We start from the raw sequence: 24,927 nt of genomic DNA on the forward strand, positions 1-24,927 counted from the left end.
GTGTGCCCTACAGACCTTCAGAGCCATTTTTAATTATTCCACACACCTGTTTTGTACCTGGATGTCTATCATTATGACAAACAGATGTTCTATAACAACCTTAAACAACCTGTACATCTAGCCTCATTTTCTTTTGTGAAAATTGATGTTTACTGTTTACCCTTAAAAAGATCCATTAAATCACTGTATTTAGAACAATTGAGATATTAAGTTATGATTTGTAAGCCAAACCATAAGACTAATTCATCACGGATTCCTTAATTAAAATCAGATCTGAGGTTTACATTACAGTTTAACATTGTAAATTATCTAAAACATAGTTTATATTTAGCAAGTTGTTATTACCTGACAGTCTCTTCAAGTAATGTTAACCTTTTCTTCAAGTTCATGTTATTTTACTCATAAGTCAAACAATGCATGCTCTAAAAACCTATAAACACTAAATTTGTAAGTGTTAATTCTTTTGGAGTTAAATTTAACTCGATCGTTTCTCAAAAGTGGTAATTCTGACTATAAACAGAACAGTTATAGCCTATGCTGGAAAAAATAACAATGCTGTTACTCCATATAGCCATGAAAGCCATCTGTTTAGAATGTTATGAAGACAATATAGTATAACCAAAAGGAACAACCTGTGTAGTAAACAAAACAGGAGACAATTATTGCCATATGGAAAACTGGAAACCCTTTAATAGAACCATTATCCCTGAGGTAGACCATGGACAAACATTAAGAATAGTCATAAGAGTACACAAGCTCTGCTTGTTTGCACTGCATGCACAGGTGTGTCTCCCTCATGTCTGTTTGGTTACAACTTCTTATCCGTACATTGTGTAAACATCTAAATCAATATGTTTAGGGAATATTTACATTGTAACTATATCTATAACTGTGTGTGGGCAGATTACAATAAATACTGGAAGTACACTGGGTGTTTCCCATTGCACTATAGAAATTAACTTGAAGGTCCACATAATAGAAATGCAGGCCTTTGCTTGTCAAAATGAGGACACAGGCTTCCCTTCCCCCTGAGAAATTATAAACCTGCACTTTTCTCTCAGTACAGCCTGAGCCTCAGGCGCCCTTTACCAATCACAGTATGCACAAAAAATAAATAAATAAAATAAAATACTTCAAACTCACGCACACACAACAGAGTAGAAATAGTAGAAGGTCAATTTAAGTGCTCATTATATCACAGCATTCTAATACACTACTAAACTGCCTGGGAAAAAACTTGATTATTAAAAAATATATAATTTAATACACTGTAAAAGTGAAAAGATACTTAAGGCACTATGTTAGCACCCTTTCAAAATTAACTAAAGATAATAAATTCCTGCAAGAACTATAGACTGAGTTCTCCCATTAACTTCTAGGGTAATGGTTTTGATAATATTCACTATATATACCCAGACCCAGACTATTTATACCCAGATATATTTCACAGACAAGGTTTAAGCCTAGTTCCAGACAAAAATGCATGTTTGAGCTGTTTTAACTGAAAGCAACTTGCACTGAGATATCTTAATGTCAGTGCCATTGTTTTGTCTCAAGATTCACACAGTAATGTTTTTTTTTCTTCTAAGGCATATTTATAAAAGCGACTTAATTGAATTAAGGCCTAATCCTGGCTTAATCTAAGCCCTGTCTGTGAAACCGGGCCTTATTTCATTTTAATCATTATATTATTATTTTTTTATTTTTTTTTATATATATCTAATCTCTTTTTGTATAATTATTTATTAATATTTATTCTTTAACAATAATAAAATGTAATGTATCTGTTACATTGTTGTTATACATATTAAAGTAGAACTGTACGATGGGCGGTGAGTGACAGTCGGGCGGTCCAATAGAGCAGAAGTATTTCTCCCAACAGCTCCAGTGGGCGTGTCTAATGGTGCTCGGCGTGTGTGTGTGTGTGTAATGTATCTCTGTTAGTGTAGCTGTAGTATTTACAGCCCCACTGTCCTTCCCACGAGAATGCAGTTCTTGTCATTTGCATTATTTTCCCAAAGGTTGCTTTACTGCAACAACTCCGTTTATGTAATCCTGCTGTGATAGTCTCTCCTGTAGTATTTTGCATTAGTGTCGCGCAGCGAGCTGAGGAAAGAGTGTGCGCTCCGTTCACGCGAGTAATGCCGTCTACGATGGAGGGCTCGTCGGAGGAAGGTGACCTGTTTACCGTCAAACACGAACTCAGAAACGGTAAATGAACGCCGGGCAGTCCGTCCTACGCTTGTTTTTAAGAAACAGCGCTTATATATCTTGGACTGTAGCCTAGTGTTTTCGTTGTATAATGGAAGAGACAGCTTTAATGTTAGCTGGTCGGCTAGTGTAAATGCATTAAGTGCTATTAGCAGCCTATATTATATATTGATATCTGTATCATCACAAATGTGGTGCTTTGAGGTTGGAGGATGTTCTACATGTGCAATATTTCACATTCATAACCGCAGAAGTGCACTTGCATTTTCAGTGCGTGTCGTGTTTGAAGCTGAGAAACATTAGTAATAAATTAGATTGACATTAGAAGGGAAGTATTGTATTGTATGGAATGAATTGCATTCATTATGTATCAGCGCTTTAATTAGTGTCTCAGTCATGACATGGACTCGAGTCCAAAGCAACCCAATTACTGGAGCTAATTTAATCTCTAGGGCCCCGATGATGTCTTTGTATAGTAAATGAAGTGACCAGGTGTGTGTCCTCACTTGCCTGTGTTAGTAAACTTGGTACAAATGCTTTGCAGGCACATAATATCAGTAACTTATGGTACGGTACAGTATTTTGTTGTCTCGTTACTTTTTACAGGCACTGCAATCTCATTCCATCTTCAATTTTTTTTGACTACAGTACATTCATTAACCTAAACAGTTGCACCCTGTTACCCAAGTTATTGTAAGAAAAAATGAGCAACCAATATTTGTTAAACTGTATTTTGACATGTTCCAAATTTTTGTAACAAAAAGTTATACTTTTTACTAACTGTATCTGCCTGGCCAAAAAAGAAAAAAGAAAGAAAACAAAGAAAACAAAATTTGCTGTTTGAATTTAAATAGGCAAAGCTTTAGAGACTGTGACTGAGTCATTATTACAGTGATTATTATGTTTCTAGCATGCTTGGAAACAGTTCTTCTGACCCTAATTGATGGAGTGTGTAGCTTTTCATTTCTTAAACAACCATGTAGGAAGACACATCATGGCCAGGATGACAATATTAAGATTCATCAGGCTCAAATTGTGAAAGAATGGTTGTGAGGGAGCATGAATAATCATTTTCAAACATGAATTGGCACCTCTGAGTCCAGACCTAAATTCATTGAAAGTCTTTGGGATGTATTGAAGTAGACTTTAACGAGTGCTTGACTTTTGCATTGTCAGTACAAAATCTTGACCTAAAATGATGCACCTGTTGATGGAAATACATGTTGTGATGTTATTATCATCATATAGCATGCTAATCACTGCAACAGTGATCCAATAATAATAGACTCTTAAGCATTTGCATATAATCCAAACAGCGACTTTTTTTTGGCTGGGCAGTGTATAATAATTCAAAGTAATATATTTTGAACCATCTATTGAATTCAATCAACAATTAATTGTAGTACATTTTTTTTTTTTTTTTTTAATTCTTAACTAATTTAAATGGCAAAAACCCCCAAAGATTTATCTTTGGTCCACATTTTCAGCACAAGCCTGCATCGCAATTTCAGAAAATACAACATGTCTTAAAGTTGACCCCTGTGATTTCTTTTTGTCTTTTACTTCAGCATGACAAAAATTTTGTTTAATCGGTATTTTCTGAAGGTTAACAACCTCTTTTCACTGACCATTTTTTAAAGAGTTTCAGGCCCAATTTTGTACCCTATATCCATAGAAATCGCCTGTACGGTAACTATCATTTGACCATTTACTGTGCAACCCTGACACTGAAGATCTCCTGTCTAAAGGTCTGTTTTGACTTCTGTATTATATCATAAAAATGGGTTTTTCAACTACTTTCAACGGCTAAAGACAAGAAGTCGCTCATCTAAGAAAGCGCAATAGGGACCAAATTCTCTCCATTAAAGCCTTCGGATCCTGAGTGGAGAAAGTCAGGGTCTGGAAGCTTATAAACATTGTGGTTCCCATGGGCCTCTAGGGTGGTTTCAAAGGGGGCTACACACACTTTAAACATGCTGCTTGATATCCAGTCAGAGGATGTGGTAATGTTATTAGTTTTTTTCCATCTAAAATCAGATAATTTGCAAAGGCAGAGAAAGATTGCAGTTTTGCGTGAGATGCAGTGCTGCTGTGAGTGAGGATAACAGCAGGAATGCATTCACCTCGCTGAGCAATCTACTGCATAAAACAAGCGACTTCACTTCAGCCCCAGCTAACGTGTAAACATATCCCACGCACATGCTCACGTTCTTCCATGCTCATTCATGAAGGCTGTTTTGTTTCCTCTGAATCATCAAGCTCTTCTTTATTTATGAGCAGGCCTACAAAGAATCAGTGCATGCAAAACTCAGATTTCTGCAGAATTCAAGTGCCTTTAATTCATAGGTCTGGCTCTTGTTTATTTACATTACCATTCAAAAGTTTGGTGTCGGCCTCTTATGCTCACTAAAACTGCATTTATTTGATTAAAAATACAGTTATTGTGAAATATTATAACAGTTTAAAGTAAATGTGTTCTATTTTAATATATTTAAAAATGTGATTTATTCCTGTGATGCAAAGCTGAATTTTCAGCATCTTCAGTGTCACATGATCCTTCAGAAATCATTCTAATGTGCTGATTTGCTGCTTAAGAAACATTTCTTATTATTATCAATGTTGATAATAGTTGTGCTGCTTAATTTTTTATTTTTTTTGGAAACTGTGATGCATTTTTCCAGGATTTCTTGATGAATAGAAAGTTTAAACAAATCTTTTCTGTCACTTTTGATACATTTAATGGACCCTTGCAGAATAAAAGTATTATTTTGTTTTTAAAAAATCAGTAACACTTTATTTCAGTTTCCTTTGTTTCACATGTTACATGTATACTATAGTAATAACTTTACATTATGCATAATTACACGCAACTAACCCTAAACCAAACCCTAATGCTAAACCCAACCCTATAGTAAGTACATGAAGTTCATTCCTATTACTCAGTACTTAAATGTATAATTACACTGTAACGTGGACACCTTAAAATAAAGTGTAACAAAAAAATCGTATTTAGCCCAAACAGTAGTGTATTACATTATGTTTGCCTAATTTCATAATGCTTTCAGCTGCCACGTCATATTATACCATGTTTAAATATTTATAGTCAGTGCAGAAAATGCATATTAAAGTCTGCAGATTCCATCTGGACCTGTTTATAAGCAACACACTGTATTTACAAACAGCTGCAGGCTTGTCCCAAGAGTTGGCCATTTTGAACATATTTTCTTTTCTCACTGTTGTGAGAAAGTGGCAAGGGTTCAATAACCGAAGTTGTGAAGGTTTACGGGAGGTTTCCTTGTATGATATCCAAGTGAAAAACACGATTTCTTGGCTGCGTGACCTGATGGATGTGTTTAAATCTTTCCCCAGCCAATCTGACTGGTCACGTGGAGCGTGTGGGCATTGAGAACTTTGAGCTGCTGAAAGTGCTGGGAACAGGAGGTCAGTGGTAGTTCAAGTATGCGAACCCTGTGTTCTCTGCTTATCTTTGTTCCTACTCCGCTAACAAATCGCTCTCCTCCTCCGGGCAGCCTACGGCAAGGTGTTCTTAGTTCGTAAGGTGAGCGGCCATGATTCGTGTAAGCTGTATGCCATGAAGGTGCTGAAAAAGGCCACTATTGTGCAGAAGGCGAAGACGGCAGAACACACACGCACGGAGAGACAGGTCCTCGAGCATATCAGACAGTCTCCTTTCCTGGTTACACTCCATTATGCCTTCCAGACAGACACCAAACTGCATCTCATTCTAGGTACGTTGACGCTCTCTCTCCTCTCTCCCGTGTGGATTTTTAAAAATGCTTCGATTTTTCTTTTGCATTTAAAAGAGTGCAATCTGTTCAGCTGAACTTTTGCTCTGCATTGGTCACCAGTATTGTTACAGTGAACTATGGGTACGTTCCAGTGTCTAATAGTGCTCTACGAAGTGGACTTTATAGGGTATTTGGCCATCAAGTGTGATTCAGTCATTAGAAGCATTTAGTCAGTCTGACTGCAAATAGCTTAGTGAGCAAGTCTACACTGATATCTCACTTCACAGGAAGTGGGCATGGAAATGTACCCATCAGTCATTGTGCACAACCTCAGGCATTTGTATCCAGCTTAATTAACCTCAGAAGTGATTTACTGAGCAATACGAGGGAGGGTATAAAGTGCACCAGATATGTGACTGTTTGAAAACCATTATTACAATGTCCATCTGTTATAACAGTTAAGAATATACACTCACCGGCCACTTTATTAGGTACCCCATGCTAGTAACGGGTTGGACCCCCTTTTGCCTTCAGAACTGCCTCAATTCTTCGTGGCATAGATTCAACAAGGTGCTGGAAGCATTCCTCAGGGAGTTTGGTCCATATTGACATGATGGCATCACACAGTTGCCGCAGATTTGTCGGCTGCACATCCATGATGCGAATCTCCCGTTCCACCACATCCCAAAGATGCTCTATTGGGTTGAGATCTGGTGACTGTGGAGGCCATTTTAGTACAGTGAACTCATTGTCATGTTCAAGAAACCAATTTGAAATGATTAGAGCTTTGTGACATGGTGGAAGTAGCCATCAGAGGATGGGTACATGGTGGCCATAAAGGGATGGACATGGTCAGAAACAATGCTCAGGTAGGCCGTGGCATTTAAACGATGCCCAATTGGCACTAAGGGGCCTAAAGTGTGCCAGGAAAACATCCCCCACACCATTACACCACCACCACCAGCCTGCACAGTGGTAACAAGGCATGATGGTTCCATGTTCTCATTCTGTTTACGCCAAATTCTGACTCTAACATCTGAATGTCTCAACAGAAATCGAGACTCATCAGACCAGGCAACATTTTTCCAGTCTTCAACTGTTCAATTTTGGTGAGCTCTTGCAAATTGTAGCCTCTTTTTCCTATTTGTAGTGGAGATGAGTGGTACCCGGTGGAGTCTTCTGCTGTTGTAGCCCATCCGCCTCAAGGTTGTGCGTGTTGTGGCTTCACAAATGCTTTGCTGCATACCTCGGTTGTAACGAGTGGTTATTTCAGTCACTGTTGCCCTTCTATCAGCTCGAACCAGTCTGGCCATTCTCCTCTGACCTCTGGCATCAACAAGGCATTTCCGCCCACAGAACTGCCGCTCACTGGATGTTTTTTCTTTTTCGGACCATTCTCTGTAAACCCTAGAGATGGTTGTGCGTGAAAATCCCAGTAGATTAGCAGTTTCTGAAATACTCAGACCAGCCCTTCTGGCACCAACAATCATGCCACGTTCAAAGTCACTCAAATCACCTTTCTTCCCCATACTGATGCTCGGTTTGAACTGCAGGAGATTGTCTTGACCATGTCTACATGCCTAAATGCACTGAGTTGCCGCCATGTGATTGGCTGCTTAGAAATTAAGTGTTAACGAGCAGTTGGACAGGTGTACCTAATAAAGTGGCCGGTGAGTGTATACGTATTATAAATATTATTAACATCGTAGCAGTATTTTATTTATTTATTTGACAAAATTCAGGGATTCAAGTTTGTAATTTTTTTAATAAATATATAATATTATATTTATATTTTTATATAAATACACATACACTACTGTACAGAAATTTGAAAGCAGTAAGGTTTTTGAAAGAAGTGTCTGTGTTCACCAAACCTGCATTTATTTGATCAAAAATAGCTAAAAACAATAATATTGTGAAATGCTATTACAATTTAAAGGGGTCATATAATGCCATTTTTGTACAAGCTAATATGATTCTTTAGGGTCTAAATTAAAAGTTTGTAATATACTTTAATTCAAAATTCTCATTAGTATTGTAAGAAAACACTTATTTTACCTGGTAAAAAACAGCTCTGTTTTCAGCACGCCGTTTCAGTGCATATGACTTTAAATGATCATGAGCTTTGCTGACTCCGCCTCTCTGTTCTATGCGTACACCAGAGCCGGCTCTGGCGTACACCGTTTGTAACACAATAACACAATAACCATAACACGTTGTTCAGTATAAACGTGGGATTATGAATTATATTGAGAACGTCATACATAGAAAACATGCCGTAATGTACCCTGAGTGTAAACCTTAGACGCATTCATTGTGAAGCGTGCAGCTAGCGATTTACAAGGATTAATATAAATATTAATATAAAGTTTAATAAAACGTTACACTCACTTCAGTTCTTCTGGAGCAGCTGCAGGCACACGAATAGATGGTACCGATCCTTTCAGAAGCAGCTTCTTAGCAAAACCAGCTTTATACCTCCTCGTTTATAAAGCAGTCTTGTGTGTGAAATGATTCGCGCAAACATGAGAGCATTGACGTTGCTCGTGGGAAATATTCCCTTCGAAAACAAACTCAGCCACTGCGTCTTAGGCGGTTCGGATTTAGGAACATTAAAATGACTGCTGTGTTCGTTATGACACCCAAGAACAGAACACCACAATCGCTTAGACGCCATTCTGCTCATAGACAGTGCTCCAGCATATCAACAATGACCGCGCCGGTCCGCGCCGCGCGGACTATGATTGACAGCTCGCTCACGAGCGAGGGCGGGTCTGTGTTGAAACCCTTCTGTCAATCAACAATCGCGGGAGGGGCGTCCGACCGTGTGACGTCACACGGTCGAACGGCTTGATTTGAGACAGGGGAAAACATATAAGGAGATTAAAACAAAACCACTGGATGGATTTTTATCATTATATGATGGTTGTGTACAGGCACTGCCAACACACATTTCAGTACAATCAACTTGTAAAAGTGCATGTACCATTATATGACCCCTTTAAAATAACTTTTTTTTTATTTTAATTTATTTTAAAATGTAATTTATTCCTGTGATGCAAAGCTGAATTTTCAGCATCATTACTCCAGTCTTTTTCAGATGATCCTTTGAACAATTTAATACATCCTTATTGAATAAAATAAGTAATTTCTTTAAAAAATAAATCTTACTGTCGCCCATTTGAACTGTACCATTTAATCTATTTACATTTATTTTAATTAATTATTTGAGTGAAATATACCATATCTGTGTGACTCAAGTGTTGTTTGATGAGCTGAAGGGCATTCCAAACTGAACTTTTATCTATTCTGAGTGTGTAGATAACAGTTTACTTCCTGTGACCCTGTGAATTGTAACACAGTTGATTTGCTATAATAATGAAAAGCAGAAGTAAAGCCTGTATACCACTACTGAAACTCTTGGCTTTTGTGGTATTGCATGGAACCGATGTCGGCATGAAAGCAGGATTTTGCAGTTACTGCACAATACCAGGTGCATTTGAAATATAAAACTATCATTAACCAGTTACAATTTTGTTTTCTATATCTTAAATCATAGACTACGTGAATGGAGGTGAGCTCTTCACACACTTGGTCCAAAGGGTTCGCTTTAAAGAGCAAGAGGTTACCTTGTACAGTGGGGAGATTGTACTAGCACTGGAGCACTTGCATAAGGTAAAATTGCACACTTATTTTCACTCTTCATTTCCTTTGCAATCTGACTGAACGGTGCCTCATTTCGAGGGAGTAGTAAAAGAAGTTCCTTCCTTTACTCAGGAGGAGGTACTTCTCTCTCCTGCCTACTCAGATCAATTCCTCACTCAGATAACCAGGCCAGGCCGCATGTATCTGCAGTGCTCAAAATTTCTCGAATGCTGTGTTTACAGAAAGAGGAAGAGAAGTGTTTTTAATGCATGCTTGTTCTGTGCACAGCAGCCATTATTCAGTTACCCGGGGGGCGATTACAGAGTTTGTAGAAAGGACCATGACAGTGAGATTAACTTTGTTTTGGTTCAGTCTCATTTTTTGTCATTTCCTATTATGTTGCCATTTATTATTTATTAAAGTAGCAGTACATTTTCCAGGTGAATGGCTGCATTTTATGACCCCAGACAAGTTGAGGTTGTAAACTCAGCAGTTGAACAACTGATTTTCGCAAGGACGAAAAAAGAAGTAATGAATGATGACATTAAATTGAAGTATTTGGTCTCACATCTAAACATAAGACCTTATTCGGTTCTGTTTGTTTTCCAGCTAGGAATCGTCTACAGAGATCTAAAACTTGAGAATATACTTCTTGATTCAAACGGTCACATTGTGCTGACGGATTTTGGCCTTAGTAAGGAATTTCATGAGGTGAGTTTGTCTTTATATATTGTTTTTTCTTTTCAGAAACTCGTTTTGCATTTTGGATTCTTAGCAGTTCTCCAAATTTTATTAACAAATAAATCATCAAAATCACTGTGTTTGTTCAAAAACATTATGCATTTTAAAATTCTGTCAGGTACTGATAAGCTGATAATGCTTGTCACGTTATGACCAATAACCAATAAATGGCAAATATTATAAATCTATACTATTTTGTCTTAAAAATAAACTGAAATCAATTGTTTCAATGCTACAGGTGAATTTAGGCAAAACAGCATTATAATGTTCTGTATTTGTTAAAAATTACATTTAGTAGTGTCGTTAAAATAAATTATTAGTGTTTTTAAAGATTCAATTTAAATGGGCATTAGGTAATGGCAAAGGTAGAAAAAAAATCACACACACACACAATATCAGGTAATAACCTATCAATATATTGTGCATCTCTAAAGTACAATGTTCCCTCTAAACTTCACTTGAAGGGAGATTAAAACGTTTTCAACGTTTCAATTATAAGTCTGTCTGCATATGCACTTTCTTCAGTATGGAAGTGAAACTGAGAGAAATAATGTGCAGAAATACACAGTGCTGATTAATTCACGAGATAAAGACTGCATCTTCCTAGTTCATAGAATTATTTTTCATACAATTCTGGATCAAATAATTTATAATTGTGGTTATTGAAAAGCATGCTCGGAGGCAGGGCAGAACATCACAGATACAGATAAGTGCCGTGCGGTGTGCAAAACTGCTTGTTAGGCGGATCTGCCACAAAACCATGTGCTCACCCTGCGCAAACAAACATATGTGGGAGCCATCAGATAAGTTGCTGTCCAGCCAAGGACAAAAATGCCAAATAAGCTTTATAAGTAAAAGTGTATCACATACATGAAAGGTTATCATTTGTGCACAGCCAGAGAGAAAAAAAGACAAGCACTGATTTCACCCACTGCTTCAAGAACTACCATCCTGACACAGCCTAAATATTACTTAAATATAAGTATATATTGTGAAATATTACTTCTATTTAAAATAGATGTTTTCTATTTTTATATATTTAAAATGTTTATTCCTGTGATGACAAAGCAGAATTTCAGCATCATTACTCCAGTCTTCAGTGTTACATGACCCATTCTAACCCGTTGAACTTGTTGCATGGGGTGTTTCTGCTCAGATGGTTGCCCATCTGGGTTTGTCCAAAAATAAAGTTTTTTTACTGGAACATTATGTTAGAGTGACATGCCAGTTTGAGAACAACTGAAAGGGTAAAAACAAATTATTTAACTAGACGGGCCAACAAGTGTTTAATATTTCACAGCTGTTGTTGTCATGACATTTGGAACATCTCAGTACTCAAACTTTCAAGGATGCTTGAAAAGAGTGGATTTATATAAAAACATTAAAGGTACACTATGTAACCATACATGCATTTTGTGAAAGAATATTGTTTTGGTTGTGCTTTGGCTCTGCGTGACTGTGCAGATGAAGACGGTTCTTTCTCATAACAAAAAAAAGAGAGAGATTATACTACTACTCATACAACATTCACTAGGCTTAAGAAATATTACCAGTTTAGATGGAAAGGATCTCAAGCTGACTAGCTGAAGATGTTACTGTAGCTTTACCCATTAATAGACACGGTACTTAATGAAATGACCCTTCCACAATAGATAATGATTTACAATTAACTCTGTTATGGCCATTTATCTGTTCAATATACTCACCTTTTGAGTAACAAAAACACCATCTCCACTTTTACAACATTTTAAATCCCTCAGTTCTTAAAAATCCAAGCAAATGTTGATTCTTGTTTTATTATGAGCTCTGTCACATTCTCTTTTTGCCAGCAGACTCTCCTCTGTTCAGCGTTTTCTTTTTTTAATGTGAGATTCCCTGGAGGTTGGAGGTTTAGCTGCTCCATGTCAATCTTTCATGCTCATTGTGACAACTAGCCTATGCCAGCCACTCCCACACCATGTCAGAGTAGCTGGAGCAACTTTTCTCTATTTAGGGATATGACAAGACACACACGGGTGAGTGATGCATGCACGCAATTTCCAGTGAAAACAAACCATCCTGTCAGGTCTAAAATACAAACAATTATAACAGGCTTAACATAGTGAATCAGAGTAACACAAAAACATGTTTTGGAAGAAGGATTGATGATATTGACTCATTATTTAAAGCGGTGGTTGATTATGATTTCACTTTTCTAACTTTAGTTAGTGTGTAATGTTGCTGTTTGAGCATAAACAACATCTGCAAAGTTACAATGCTCAAAGTTCAAAGCAAAGGGATATATTTTTGCCTTTAAAGAAATCGTTCTTTAAGGACTACAGCAAACGGCTGGTAGGAGAACTACACGAGCTTCCTCCCGGGTTAGTGACATCACTAACCCTAAAATTTACATAAAACCCGCCCCCAGGAACACCATGTTGAGAAGAGGAAGAGTTGTTGTAGTCGAGCACATTTGTGAGTCTGCTCAAGCTGTAGCATCCGTCTTTTCACATGCAATAGAAAGTCGCTCTGTGTGCATCTCACAACAGTTCCTATACAAGCGATTTATAGATTATCCTGACAGAATATGCTAATTGAAGATAGTTAACTCCACATCAGCAACATAAATTCATCAACTAACCATTTAGAGATGTCCTGTTGCATTCTACATGTTGTCACTTCTTCTTAGTCTCTCCATCTTTGTCTGACTCCGGTTTAAACATAAAAGGCAGAACAGTTTCTGACATTTTAGCGTGTGTCTGCGTGAGGTGATCGAAGCTGCTAACACACACTTTTGAAGCTCCGCCCACTGTGTCGGGAGCTGCAGCTCATTTGCATTTAAAGGGGCAGACACAAAACGGTGCGTTTTTGCTAACCCTCAAAAAGTGACAACTTTAACATGCTATATAAAAATATCTGTGGGGTATTTTGAGCTAAAACTTCACATACACACTCTGGGGACATCAGAGATTTATTTTACATCTTGTGAAAAGGGCATTATACCACCCCTTTAAATACATAGTCTACCTTTAAAATGTCCCTTTAAACTATTCCTTATTAAAAACGGCCAGACTTTTACTCTTCAAAATTTGTGTTAAATGTTGATAGATCTGTATTGAGAGAGTTCTTATTGTTGCATCGTTGTCTGGGGTTTTGACATTCATCCATGAGAAGAGCTGACAAATTCTTAGCTATTTCTTAGCTAACAAATGATTGTTTATTCCCGGGGACCACCCAATATCCTGCACATGCAGGTCCTGGCTGTCCTGCTCTGTCAGAGATGTTCTGTTTGACGTTTCAGTAGCTCACGATGAACCTTCCGCCGTCCCATGGATGCAATTATAGCGCAAGGCTGTTTACTCAATGCTGTAATCGCTTATCATGCATGTTATGATTGTGCTCTTTATTATAAAAGATTATATTAACTTTTTGTTTTTCTCATTTTGACCTTTGTTGTACCAGCTAATAACCCATTTCAGCCAGAATTTATTTTATGAGTGTGGTTTGAAAACACGCCTGCGACTATTAAGACTTTATAGCGTACATTTAAACTAGCACACATAAAACGAGTAAATTCTTCCGGCAGAAATATGCTGATTATGAGATGCATAAAAATAAAAGCAATTAATAAATGTACTCAGGAACTTTTAATTATAAAAGCCATGTGCTTGTATCGGTATTCAAATGTGGCAAGATTGTTAAATGCTCATAGGATATTAAAGAAGATTGTTCCAGATGTTTTCATGTATTTCATTCCATAATACCGCATAATTCAGAAAGCAGTTTTGCCCAATTTAGAAAGCACAGATGGTGCGTTTAGTCTTAGACACAACGCCATCTAAGTGCAGTAATGAATCATTCTAGACTGAAGAATCTTGTTTCGATGTCTAGGTTTACATTTAATTGTATTTTTAACTTTTGAAAGACTATGTTGCAATTGAAGTGTACTAGGAAACAGACTAATATGAAATGATACACTCAAAAGTTTGGGGTCAGTAAGATTGTCTTTTTGTAAGAAATTAATACTTTTTTTATTTAGCAAGGACACATTTAATTGATCAAATGTGACAGTAAAGACATTTATAATGTTACTGTTTTAAATGAATGCTGTTCGTTTGAACTTTCTAGTCATTAAAGAAATATTAAACTGTTGAACTGTTTTCAAAATTGATAATAATATTTTTTCTTGAGCATTAAATTAGCATAATTTACTAGCATGATTTCTAAAGGATCATGTGACACTGAAGACTGGAGTAATGATGCTGAAATTTCAGCTTTGCCATTACAGGAATAAATTATATTTTAAAATCTATTCAAATAGTAAGCAACACAACACTTCTGTTTTTACTATATTTTTGATCAAATAAATGCTTGGTGAGCATAAGAGACATTTAAAAATCTTGCCAACCCTAAACTTTGGAACGGTAGTGTAAATATTTCAATAACTTCTGACGGTTACTGTCAGCAGTGTATGCACAGACAGAAGACAAAACTGATGTATAAAGTTTCACACAATACTTTAATAATAATCCACAGGGAAATAGTCCAAAAGATAGCAGCAAATATACTCAACTCCAACGTGACCGGACATGGATGAATTACCATGACAACAAAAGAGTGGCGGGAAAATAGAACAAAGGACAACAGGAACTAATGAATACAAACTAAAAGTCTGTGAAAACAAGAACTAACTGAACACAATTGTGGCAGTTACAGCAATGCCAGCTCATGACCAAACTTGTGTGAAAAAATAGTTTATACTAGTTCGTTTTTTTCTGGTTACACTTTATATTAGGTATCTTTAACTACTTGCATAAAAATGTGTACAATGTACTTATTGTGTCCATGTTGTATTGCAAAACCTGTGCTGCTATTGAGGTGGGATACGGGTAAGATTAGGGACAGGTGTGGTAGTATGGGTAGGTTTAAGGGTGGGTTTAGGGGTAAGGGAAGGGTCAACAGTGTAATTATAGATGCAATTACAAAATATGCTGGTGTTATTTAAATATAAGTACAATGTAAAAACGTGTACTCAATAAGTGCATTGTATCAAATGATTAATTGAAATGTTAGTTTATAGTAGTTAAAAACACCTAATATAGTGATGCCAGTTTTGAAAAAGTAGTAAATAGAAATGATCTCTCTTTCTGTGTGAATTTTGCCTTGAGTTCAAAACTGATTTGTCCATAGTTAGTGAACATTGTGAGATGACGCTTCCACTGTAGTAGATAACTGGCTTATGGTAGATTTATGAGAATTTGTGTTTTGAATTGTGTAAACGCCTTCGCATTCATGATGTATTGAATCATAACTTGGTGTAACATGGTGTAATTGCTGATACCCAGCCCTAAACAGCACATTCATTTCTATCTACACTTCCAAAAAAATAAAAAGGCAACCGTTAAAACTGAAAGAAACAGTACAGGTTTTTTTTTTTTTTAAACAGGTTTTTACAAACAGTAAAATAAACACTTTTTTTGTCTTGTAGGTGGAGAGGACTTATTCCATCTGCGGCACTATTGAGTACATGGCGCCTGAGATTGTAGCGGGAGGAGAGTCAGGACATGACAAGGTAAAGTGAACTGCTCATCCATCCATTCACCACATTTTAATTACATGAGTAATTTAAAAAAAAAAAAGATACACAGCAGCTTTAAGTTTGAGTTTATTGAACAGTGATTCATTCATTCATTTATTTAAATGATCCAGCATACATTTGAATGTGCTGTTGGGAATATAACCAGTGTGATGTACCAATGTTCTCCTGCAGGCGGTGGACTGGTGGAGCATGGGAGTTCTGATGTATGAGCTGTTGACCGGAGGCTCTCCTTTCACTGTCGATGGCAATGAGAACTCTCATTCTGAAATTGCAGAGTAAGACCAGCACATACGTACACCAATACATTTAGTCACCCTCAAGTTGTTCCAAACCTGTATGAATTTCTTTCTTCCGCTGAACACAGAGGAAGATATTTTGTAAGAATGTCAGTAACCAATCAATTGATGGACCCCATTGACTTTCATATATATATATATTTTTCATACTATGGAAGTCAATGGGGTCCATCAATTTTTTGGTTACCCATATTTTTTAAAGTGCCCCTATTTTGGATTTTTGAAAATGACCTTTCATGTAGTGTGTAACATAGCTCTAAGTGAATGAAAACATCCTGCAACGTTTTAAATCTGAAAGTGCACTGTATATAAAGTTATTGTCTTTCAAAAGTAAGAGTCGACTCTGAGTCAATGAAATGAATCGTTTTTCAAACGAGTCATAAGCCGTTTTGTTGTGACGTCAAGACGAAACATTAGCATATTGCCCGCTCACTTATTGCGCGCGCAGACACCAGGGAAAACTTGAACCTCAAACACTTCAGCTGATTCCTGTGGATGCTGGACAGCATCATGTCGAGAAGACCCTGTGCTCTACAATGTGAAGGTAAAGCCAATTCATCTTTACATCGATATCACAGCAGTGTAATCCTAAACTTTTGCTGTGTTCCCTTTATTTTTACTGAGGACTGCTTCTCAAATCTCGGAGATCAATGCAGGATTTGCAAACCGCTTGCTCTTGACAAGATGGTGTTGAAAATGCTTAGTTTTTAGTTATATATTGTGTTGGTCTCCTGCTAACTGGTTAACTCACATTATTACTGAAATACTTCTGCTAATCTGCTAAAACTGTCTATTAATTCAGATTGTCTGTCGTTCTCACTACTTTGAGGAAAGATTAAGCATGGAGCAAGATTTGTTTTACCAACGTTTATGTTACATCAGTCATTCACGCTAGAGCTTTTCTGCACTGTTATTGATACAGTTTCTACATGTTCACCGCAATAAATTAGAAAAATACTATTAGTAAAATAATCGGTTTGTTGATGGACATGCATTTTTTAATGCTTATGGTGAGGAATTAGTTGCAACATCTCATAATGTACCTCAAACTAAGTAGGCTATCACTGAGAAACGTCCTGCTCGACTCGTCCTTGCAATGGAGGTTCGGGTTTAATGAATAGTTCTTTCAATGTTTCATCATCGGACTCGCGCTCGGATTGATATGGTAAAATCGACGTCATTGTTCGTTACTGGGTTTAGTTTACGGTGTAGGAAGCCTCAGGACAAGCAAAGCTGACGTTGTTATGGCAATGGGCGTTTTTGTTTTCGACACGCTCGTTGTACACAGTAGACCAATCACAACAGACTGAGCTGTCTGGCCAATCAGAGCAGAGTAGCTCACGGAGAGGAGGGATTTAGAGAGATTGATTAATCTGACGAGTCGTTTGAGAATCATTGAAAATGTGGTGATGTGCAAATGTATATTATGATAAAATTAAAGTTTTTTTAAACTTTGATGCATGTAAACCTGTTGTAGGAGACTCCAAAACAACATTAGGAAACTTTAAAATAGCATAATAGGGGCACTTTAAAATATCTTCTTTTGTGTTCAGCAGAAGGAAAAAATTAATACGGGTTTGGAACAACTTGAGGGGGAATAAATGATAACAGAACTTTCCTTTTTGGGTGAACTATCCCTGTAACTATTTTGATTATTATGATTGTGATTCTTCTTAGCAACTCTGGTTCAATTAATAATTCTTTAAGTTCTTTGTTGAACTAAATAAAAAATATACTTATTTCATTTGTTAATTTTGATAAAATACCACTTACTAAAATAAGAAATCCGTTAACTACACTGATTTTAGTATCATAAGCCTACATACACATCTTTTTTTTGTTGAATTGGACATGCTGAAATTCGATGACTGATAAGAGTCGGACTGAAAAATCGGACTTAAATGGATCTGAAAGCGCATGGATCTTAAACGGATCTGAAAATGAACATTTTTAAATGGTTACTTTTTTGTGGAACTTGCTCTGAATAAAAACTGTTTTTTGGTTCTTGTTCTCTGAACGCCTTTATGTGGTTAAGTTTAGGCCAGTTTCATTTTCATTAGCTAGAAGTCCAAGTCAAAATCATGAGTTGAACATTTGGTTGTATCAGCATGTTTACAAAATAGCATCAAATTACCTACTTAAAGCTGCAGTTATTTTTAAAATACAATTCAAATACGAATCTGCAGGCAGGGTACGGTTTTGATGAATTCTCTTTCTTTGCCCAATAGGAGAATTATGAAAAAGGATCCTCCATTCCCCAAAGACATGGGGCCTCTGGCCAAAGACATTATCCAGCGACTGCTAATTAAAGACCCAAAGAAGAGGCTGGGCTCTGGCCCCTCAGGGGCCCAGAATGTGAAAAGCCATCCATTTTACCAGGCAAGAGTTTTTTTTCACAAAAATTCATTTTAAAAGAGAAGTACCGGTACTTCTATTTCCCTTGTCATTTCCTTGGCTTGTTAAAGTTCATTCAGTCTTTGAGGGACCAACATAAAAAATGTTTGACTTTTGTTGCTTCAGAAAATGAATTGGGAGGATTTAGCTGCTAAGAAGGTCCAAGCTCCTTTTAAGCCTGTAATTCGCGATGAGCTGGATGTGAGCAACTTTGCAGAGGAGTTTACGGAGATGGACCCGACCTACTCTCCAGCGGCACTTCCAAATAACTGTGACCGCATCTTCCAGGTAGTGGACTTAATAACTATTCTGTAATGGCATATATTTTTGGGTCTTTGCAGGTTGGGCTGCTCTAACATGATGCGTAAAAGTGAGGAATTTAAGACAGAAATGTATTAATATTGCACAATATTCCAATATTCAGCAACAATAATGATTATAATAATTCTCATCAGTTTTTACGTTGACTGGGTTCCAAAAATAATATGTGAATAATGTGAATGTGAACATTTGTAAATATTTTAAATATTATTATTATTATTATTCATTCTACCCCTTTGCAATATTTAATGGATAATGTTGCAGTTTATTTACACACCAATGCAATTTTTACTTGCATTTGACAAATTATTTTTTTTAATAGTAATTATACCAAATATTATTGCTAAAATTATATGAACATACACTACTGTTTAAAAGGTTAGGGTCCTTTGGTTTGGGGTCTTTGCTCACCAAGGCTGCATTTATTTGACCAAAAATACAGTAAGAAAAGTTAAAAAACAAAACAAAAAAAATAATTTATTCATTGACAAAGCTGAATTTTCAGCAGTCTTCAGTGTCACATGATCTTTCAGAAATCATTCTAATATGCTGATTTGCTGCTCAAGAAACATTTTTTATTATTATCATCAATGTTGAAAGCAGTTGTGCTGCTTAATGTTTTTGTGTAAACCATAATACATTTTTGTTTGGATTCTTTGATGAATAGAAAAGTTCAAAAGAACAGCATTTATTTGAAACAGAATTTTGTTGTAACATCATTAATGTCTTCATTGTCACTTTTGTTCAATTTATTGCATGCTTACTTAAAAGTGTTAATGTCTCAAAAAATCGTACCGACCCACAACTTCTGCAAATATAATCAATTTTCACTCAAAAATATTTCAGCGTGAGCAGAATAATCCCAAAATGTCAGGTGATTCCTTTGCCAAGCCAATACATCAGAAATCACTAATGTTGGCAAATGTGTGATGATTTACCTAAACCAATGTTGATTCACATTGAGCATTTATTTATGACACTGAGAATGAATTTCTGCACACGAGTGGACGTTTGATGTTGCGTTAGGATATAATTGTTCAGTTAACCCTTTATTATTAGTAAGCAGGAAGTACTGAAGAGGAAATGGGCAAGTCAGCCTTTATAATGATCACTTATGCAACGTGAGCCCGGCTGTCTGTGTTGGTATTCAGATGAATTAGAGCTCTTTTGGAGATGTAATTATGGTGATATGGAGATGGTTTCAAGCATCAGATGTGAATGACTATTTTTGATGCGGCTTGATCCATAACGTTGCCTATAGCATGATGCCAGCTGAAATGGGAGGCTGCGAAAGAGATGGTGTCTATGATTGCCTTCTGAATCCTTCAGTCTGGCGGATCAATGCCGCCATTAAACGGCTCTGTCATGGAATAAAAGGTCGGCGTCTGCGAGAACAACCATGTCTGGCTCAATTACTCCTTCAACCTTTGATTACCAACTTCATCTTGGCTTTTCTGAGCGTTCGCCTTTCATGTGCGCTGGAATTTTGATCCTTCATAATTCTCAGGCGGTACAATTGCAGCGACGTCTGCAATGATAACTTTCGAAACGCTCCACCACGCACACACATGCTTATAAACCCAGCCACCCCCTCAAACTCCTCACAAACTGAAATTAAGCTGCATTAGAGGACTGTGATAATTTGAAAAGCAGGGCAATCAAATACCTTGGCTTAGCAATTAAAAGCATTTCAACCATTCATCTCCTCATCCTTCCGTCCAGCCATCCTCTCATCCAGCCAGCCACTCTTCCGCCCATGTAGCACACAGCTGCAGTCTGGCCGCGTAAGTGGGACATGGGCTGGCGGAGGCTTTATTTAGATGGGCGCACATGATGCAGTCGTCGCAAACAATGTGACTGGAGTCCCTCAGCATGTTGGATTTGCAGAAATGCAAAAGGCTGTGCTGTTAGAGTTCCTTCAGTGACCCTGATACTTCCTCTGCATTAGTTACCTCTTCTGTCAGTGAGTGTGTTTATAGATGTTTGTATCTGCAGGGCTATTCCTTCATGGCTCCCTCCATCCTTTTTAAGAGGAATGCGGTGATGGACGACTCGGCTTTGCTGTGCGGCGGGTCAGAGAGGCCGGGCTCTGCTGCTGTTGCCCGTAGCGCTATGATGAAGGTCAGTTTGCATATTGCTGTGTTGTAAAAACATTACAACATTTAAAGCTGGAGTGTATAATTTTTTTTTTTTTTTCATTTTAAATGACTTCTTCCCATCCCAATTTAATAAGCAGAGACAACTGTAAGAAAGCAATTCGTTAGTTGATTTCACCAAAAAGTGTAAACATTTATATGCTAGACCAACGCGACAAAGTCCGACCAATGGAGAATGGGTGAAATGTTTGGGAAACCTGTTTGAAACATTCATTATTTTTACAAAAACACTAGTGGCCAAACCAGCAAATTGGTTTTAGGTAGTGATAGACCAATACACTAGCGTTTCTCATCCGGCGGGTGGCAAGACTGTTTTGAGTGGGTCAAAGAAACTACAACAATAAAAAATATAATTGTTTATCTGATGCAAGACTTTTATTTTGAAAGGCACGCATGAAAACTGTTCACTCTTCTGAAATGAGATGTTGTCTGGCTATTTGTCAGTATCATTATTTTAACATTATTTTCATAACTTAAAAAGTCTCACACTTCAGAAAAACAAACTACACTGTCCTGTCAGATGTTATACTATTATACTCTTAATACTCTTTATACTCACTTGCGCACACTGTATATCACTTCACTTTAAACAGCAAATCAAATTATGAGCTTGCAACGTCGTGGTTATGTTGTCAATTAGAAAGCCATGAAATTATCAAAAAGAACTTATAAATTTCCTATCTGGTACATCGTGTGTTAGCTGGGATGGATTTGCATGCAGGCTTTACGTTCATTCTATTCATCAGGGTCAGTGTCCATATGTTTTATTAACAGATCATGCTTGAGCTCATTTCGTCCATTAGATCGAAAGATGTGAAAAAAACACATACAAACATGTACCCTCCCCTCGAAGAAATTAGGACAGAAGAGGTCAAAAGTGGACAAAAGAGACTGACACGTTTACAAAACAGGTGTAAACGTGAATGTGTCTCCCTCTGCTACTTGTGATCCGATCGACCAAAACGCATCTTAATACCAGATTTAAACAGGGGCCTAGTCCCTTGATTATTTATCAAAATAAAGCTGCAAAATGGGTCGTTCAGAAATCATTCAGGTCGTTCAGAACCACAAGCACATTAACACATGACCTCCTACATTTGCAACAGTTACGCATTAACGGTTACTTGACTTGAACGTTAGTTTGATATTCACCCTCATAGTAAGGAGGCTAGCCAATCAAAACAGAGGTCATTTACATATATAAATGTTCAAGGTACCCTAACAAAAAAACTGTCTAAGTCTAAGGGGCAGACAGAGAGTGATGTGAAAGTATATTACAATTGTTTTGGTGCAAGAAACCCTGATTAACATTATAGGCTGATTTTTGGGCTAATACATAAAATGCTACAAAAGTGTAGAACAGGGGTGTCAAACTCAGTTCCTGGAGGGCTTCTGTCCTGCAGGGTTTAGCTGCAACCCTAATTAAACACCTGAACCTGCTAATCAAGGTCTTCAGGATTACTAGAAACTTCCAGGCAGGTGTTTTGGAGCTGGTTGGAGCTAAAATCTGCAGGACAATGACTAGGACTTTAACACATGTGGTGTAGAATATGGTCCCTTTAAGTAAATAATGCCATCGCCTTTCCTTGACCTCTAAACTTCTGACAAACTGACCATAGGACTCGCCGTTCTACATGAACTATGAGATGGACCTGAGGGAGAACGCTCTGGGAGAGGGAAGCTTCTCCATCTGCAGACAATGCACTCACAAGAAGACCGGACAAAAATATGCTGTAAAAATTGTCAGTAAAAGGTACTAACTATGCAGCCTGACAATATAATTTTTTTATGTATTTAAAGTTCAGTTGTATTATATAATAGTCATGGAAGTGATTTGTTGTGCTCATTTATTGTTCTGCAGAATGGAGGCACAAACGCAGAAAGAGATTGCCGCTCTCAAACTCTGTGACGGACACCCCAACATAGTCAAACTACATGAAATCTACCATGACCAGGTATGACAGTGTTTGAGACTGGAACCTAGAGCTCCTGTGCACATCAAAGCCTCATTCATTCAAAGAACTGGGCTAGTCTGAATAAGTTTGAACCCTCTTTGTCCTCACACCTGCCCCAGATTTAATTCCTCCCCTTGCTTTTCATTGTACTTTATCTTAATTACCATCCAGTCTTTATCAGATGCAGCACAAAAGAAGGTTAAAACTAACTGGGATGCGTTTTTTTAAAAGCATCGTAAGCCTAAGTAGATCGTAGAAGCATTGGGCACCAATGGTCTCTACAATCATCTTAGCTCACAATACTTTTGAGAAACGCAGGTCTGTAAAAATAACACCATGTTGGATTTCATTACACAACAAAAATTGGTTCTATTTACTTTTTAATATGCGTACTAGGTCTCTTTTCCTAAAGAAAAAAACTGATTTACATTTCCCAAAGGAAGTACAAGTCCTCACAAGGCAGCAAAACAATGGAATCTGTTTTCTCATTGTTGTGACAGCTGTGTTTGGAAGAAAATAGACCAATTACAATATGCCAATCTAAGAAAGATAGAAGACAAATCAGAATTAATTATGTAAATATTAATATGACCTCATATTATGAATTCGATTTTAAATGCTTAAAATTAAAACAATATATACTGTATATATATATATATTACAATTTTAAAAAAAGTTTTTTGTTTTCATATATTTTAAAATGTAATTTTTTCATGTGATGGCAAAGCTGAATTTTTTGCATCATTACTCCGTGATCCTTCAGAAATCATTCTAATATGCTTATTTGGTGCTCAAGAAACATTTTTATTAATGCTGTAAACAGTTGTGCTGCTTAATGTTTTGTGAATAGCATGATACATTTTTTCAGGATTTTTTGGAGAAGAGGTTCAAACGAACAGCATTTATTATATAAAAATCTTTTGAATTTTAAATCTTTTGTAATGTTATTAATGTGTTTACTGTCACTTTTAATCAATTTAATGCATCCTTGCTGAATAAAAGTATTAATTTCTTTAAAAATATATATTTATTTATTTATCATCACTGTTGCTGGGGGCTAATTAGGCCTTTAGGCGTTTAATGTGTGTGTGTGTATTTTTCAGTGTGTGCCAGACATCCTGATCCTTAATTCTATTCATTAGTATGATATAAGATAGAGTCAGTTGGGCTCCTCTTCAGATCTGTGAAAGTGTGTATGTGTGTGCGTGCCCATTTGCCAATTGGAGGTTATCAACCCCCACGCTCTGTACCCAGTGCCGTGCCCCAGATGAAAAGCAGAGCCGCCCTGCCCGGTCAGGGTCTTTGTTCCTCTTTACCAGAGATAATGAGAGACATTAGCTTGCTCTTTTTCATTTGCCTCTCTTTTTTTCTTCTGTGCACACACACTTGCACACTCATACACTCTTTTCTATCTAATCCCACCCCCACACAGCACCCAAACACTTGTTCTGCCGTTCACTTATTCACACTCATTCAGCGTATAATGAGACTGAAGCCCATTTTAAAAATCATCCTAAGTCTGAACCTTTGCCAAACTGATTTTTTCCAGTCCTTCAAAGGCATCATTCCCTCTGACTACCTGTCATTAAATGTACATCTGTGCCAGGATAGAAGGCTTTGCACTTCATAATATCTATCTGTCAGTTTTGTGTTATTGCGATCATATACCATTCCATGTGGTTATTCTTGCAAATGGTGTGTTTCCTTGTGCTCGCTAATTTTATATTTTGACTCTTGCCTCTAGCAGTCTCTTAGGCAGAATGATAGTAGAAAGCAGGGTCAGAAATTAACTTTTATATTAAGGGGCAATATTTGCATATATATCTGCATTTGATTTTTTACCTTTGTAAGGGTACTTTTTATGATTACCTCATTGAATGT

General features: G+C 37.0%; 1 protein-coding gene across 1 annotated transcript in view; it reads left to right on the forward strand.

Annotated features, from left to right (window-relative positions):
• The first annotated feature begins 1,943 nt into the window (after positions 1 to 1,943).
• The window catches only part of rps6ka5 (ribosomal protein S6 kinase, polypeptide 5), a 28,312-nt gene continuing 5,328 nt past the window's right edge, over positions 1,944 to 24,927 (forward strand). Inside the window, exons 1-12 of the mRNA XM_056245561.1 lie at positions 1,944 to 2,211; positions 5,581 to 5,652; positions 5,742 to 5,960; positions 9,520 to 9,635; positions 10,215 to 10,316; positions 15,814 to 15,897; positions 16,096 to 16,199; positions 18,449 to 18,599; positions 18,741 to 18,902; positions 20,931 to 21,056; positions 22,711 to 22,844; positions 22,953 to 23,046. Coding sequence (XP_056101536.1) covers positions 2,142 to 2,211; positions 5,581 to 5,652; positions 5,742 to 5,960; positions 9,520 to 9,635; positions 10,215 to 10,316; positions 15,814 to 15,897; positions 16,096 to 16,199; positions 18,449 to 18,599; positions 18,741 to 18,902; positions 20,931 to 21,056; positions 22,711 to 22,844; positions 22,953 to 23,046 — 1,434 coding nt within the window. The 5' untranslated portion in view covers positions 1,944 to 2,141. The remainder of the gene's footprint in view (positions 2,212 to 5,580; positions 5,653 to 5,741; positions 5,961 to 9,519; positions 9,636 to 10,214; positions 10,317 to 15,813; positions 15,898 to 16,095; positions 16,200 to 18,448; positions 18,600 to 18,740; positions 18,903 to 20,930; positions 21,057 to 22,710; positions 22,845 to 22,952; positions 23,047 to 24,927) is intronic.

This window comes from Rhinichthys klamathensis, unplaced genomic scaffold (assembly GCF_029890125.1).
Source record: "Rhinichthys klamathensis goyatoka isolate OS25496 unplaced genomic scaffold, OSU_Roscu_1.1 h1tg000032l_1, whole genome shotgun sequence".
In the NCBI taxonomy this organism is placed as follows: domain Eukaryota; kingdom Metazoa; phylum Chordata; class Actinopteri; order Cypriniformes; family Leuciscidae; genus Rhinichthys; species Rhinichthys klamathensis.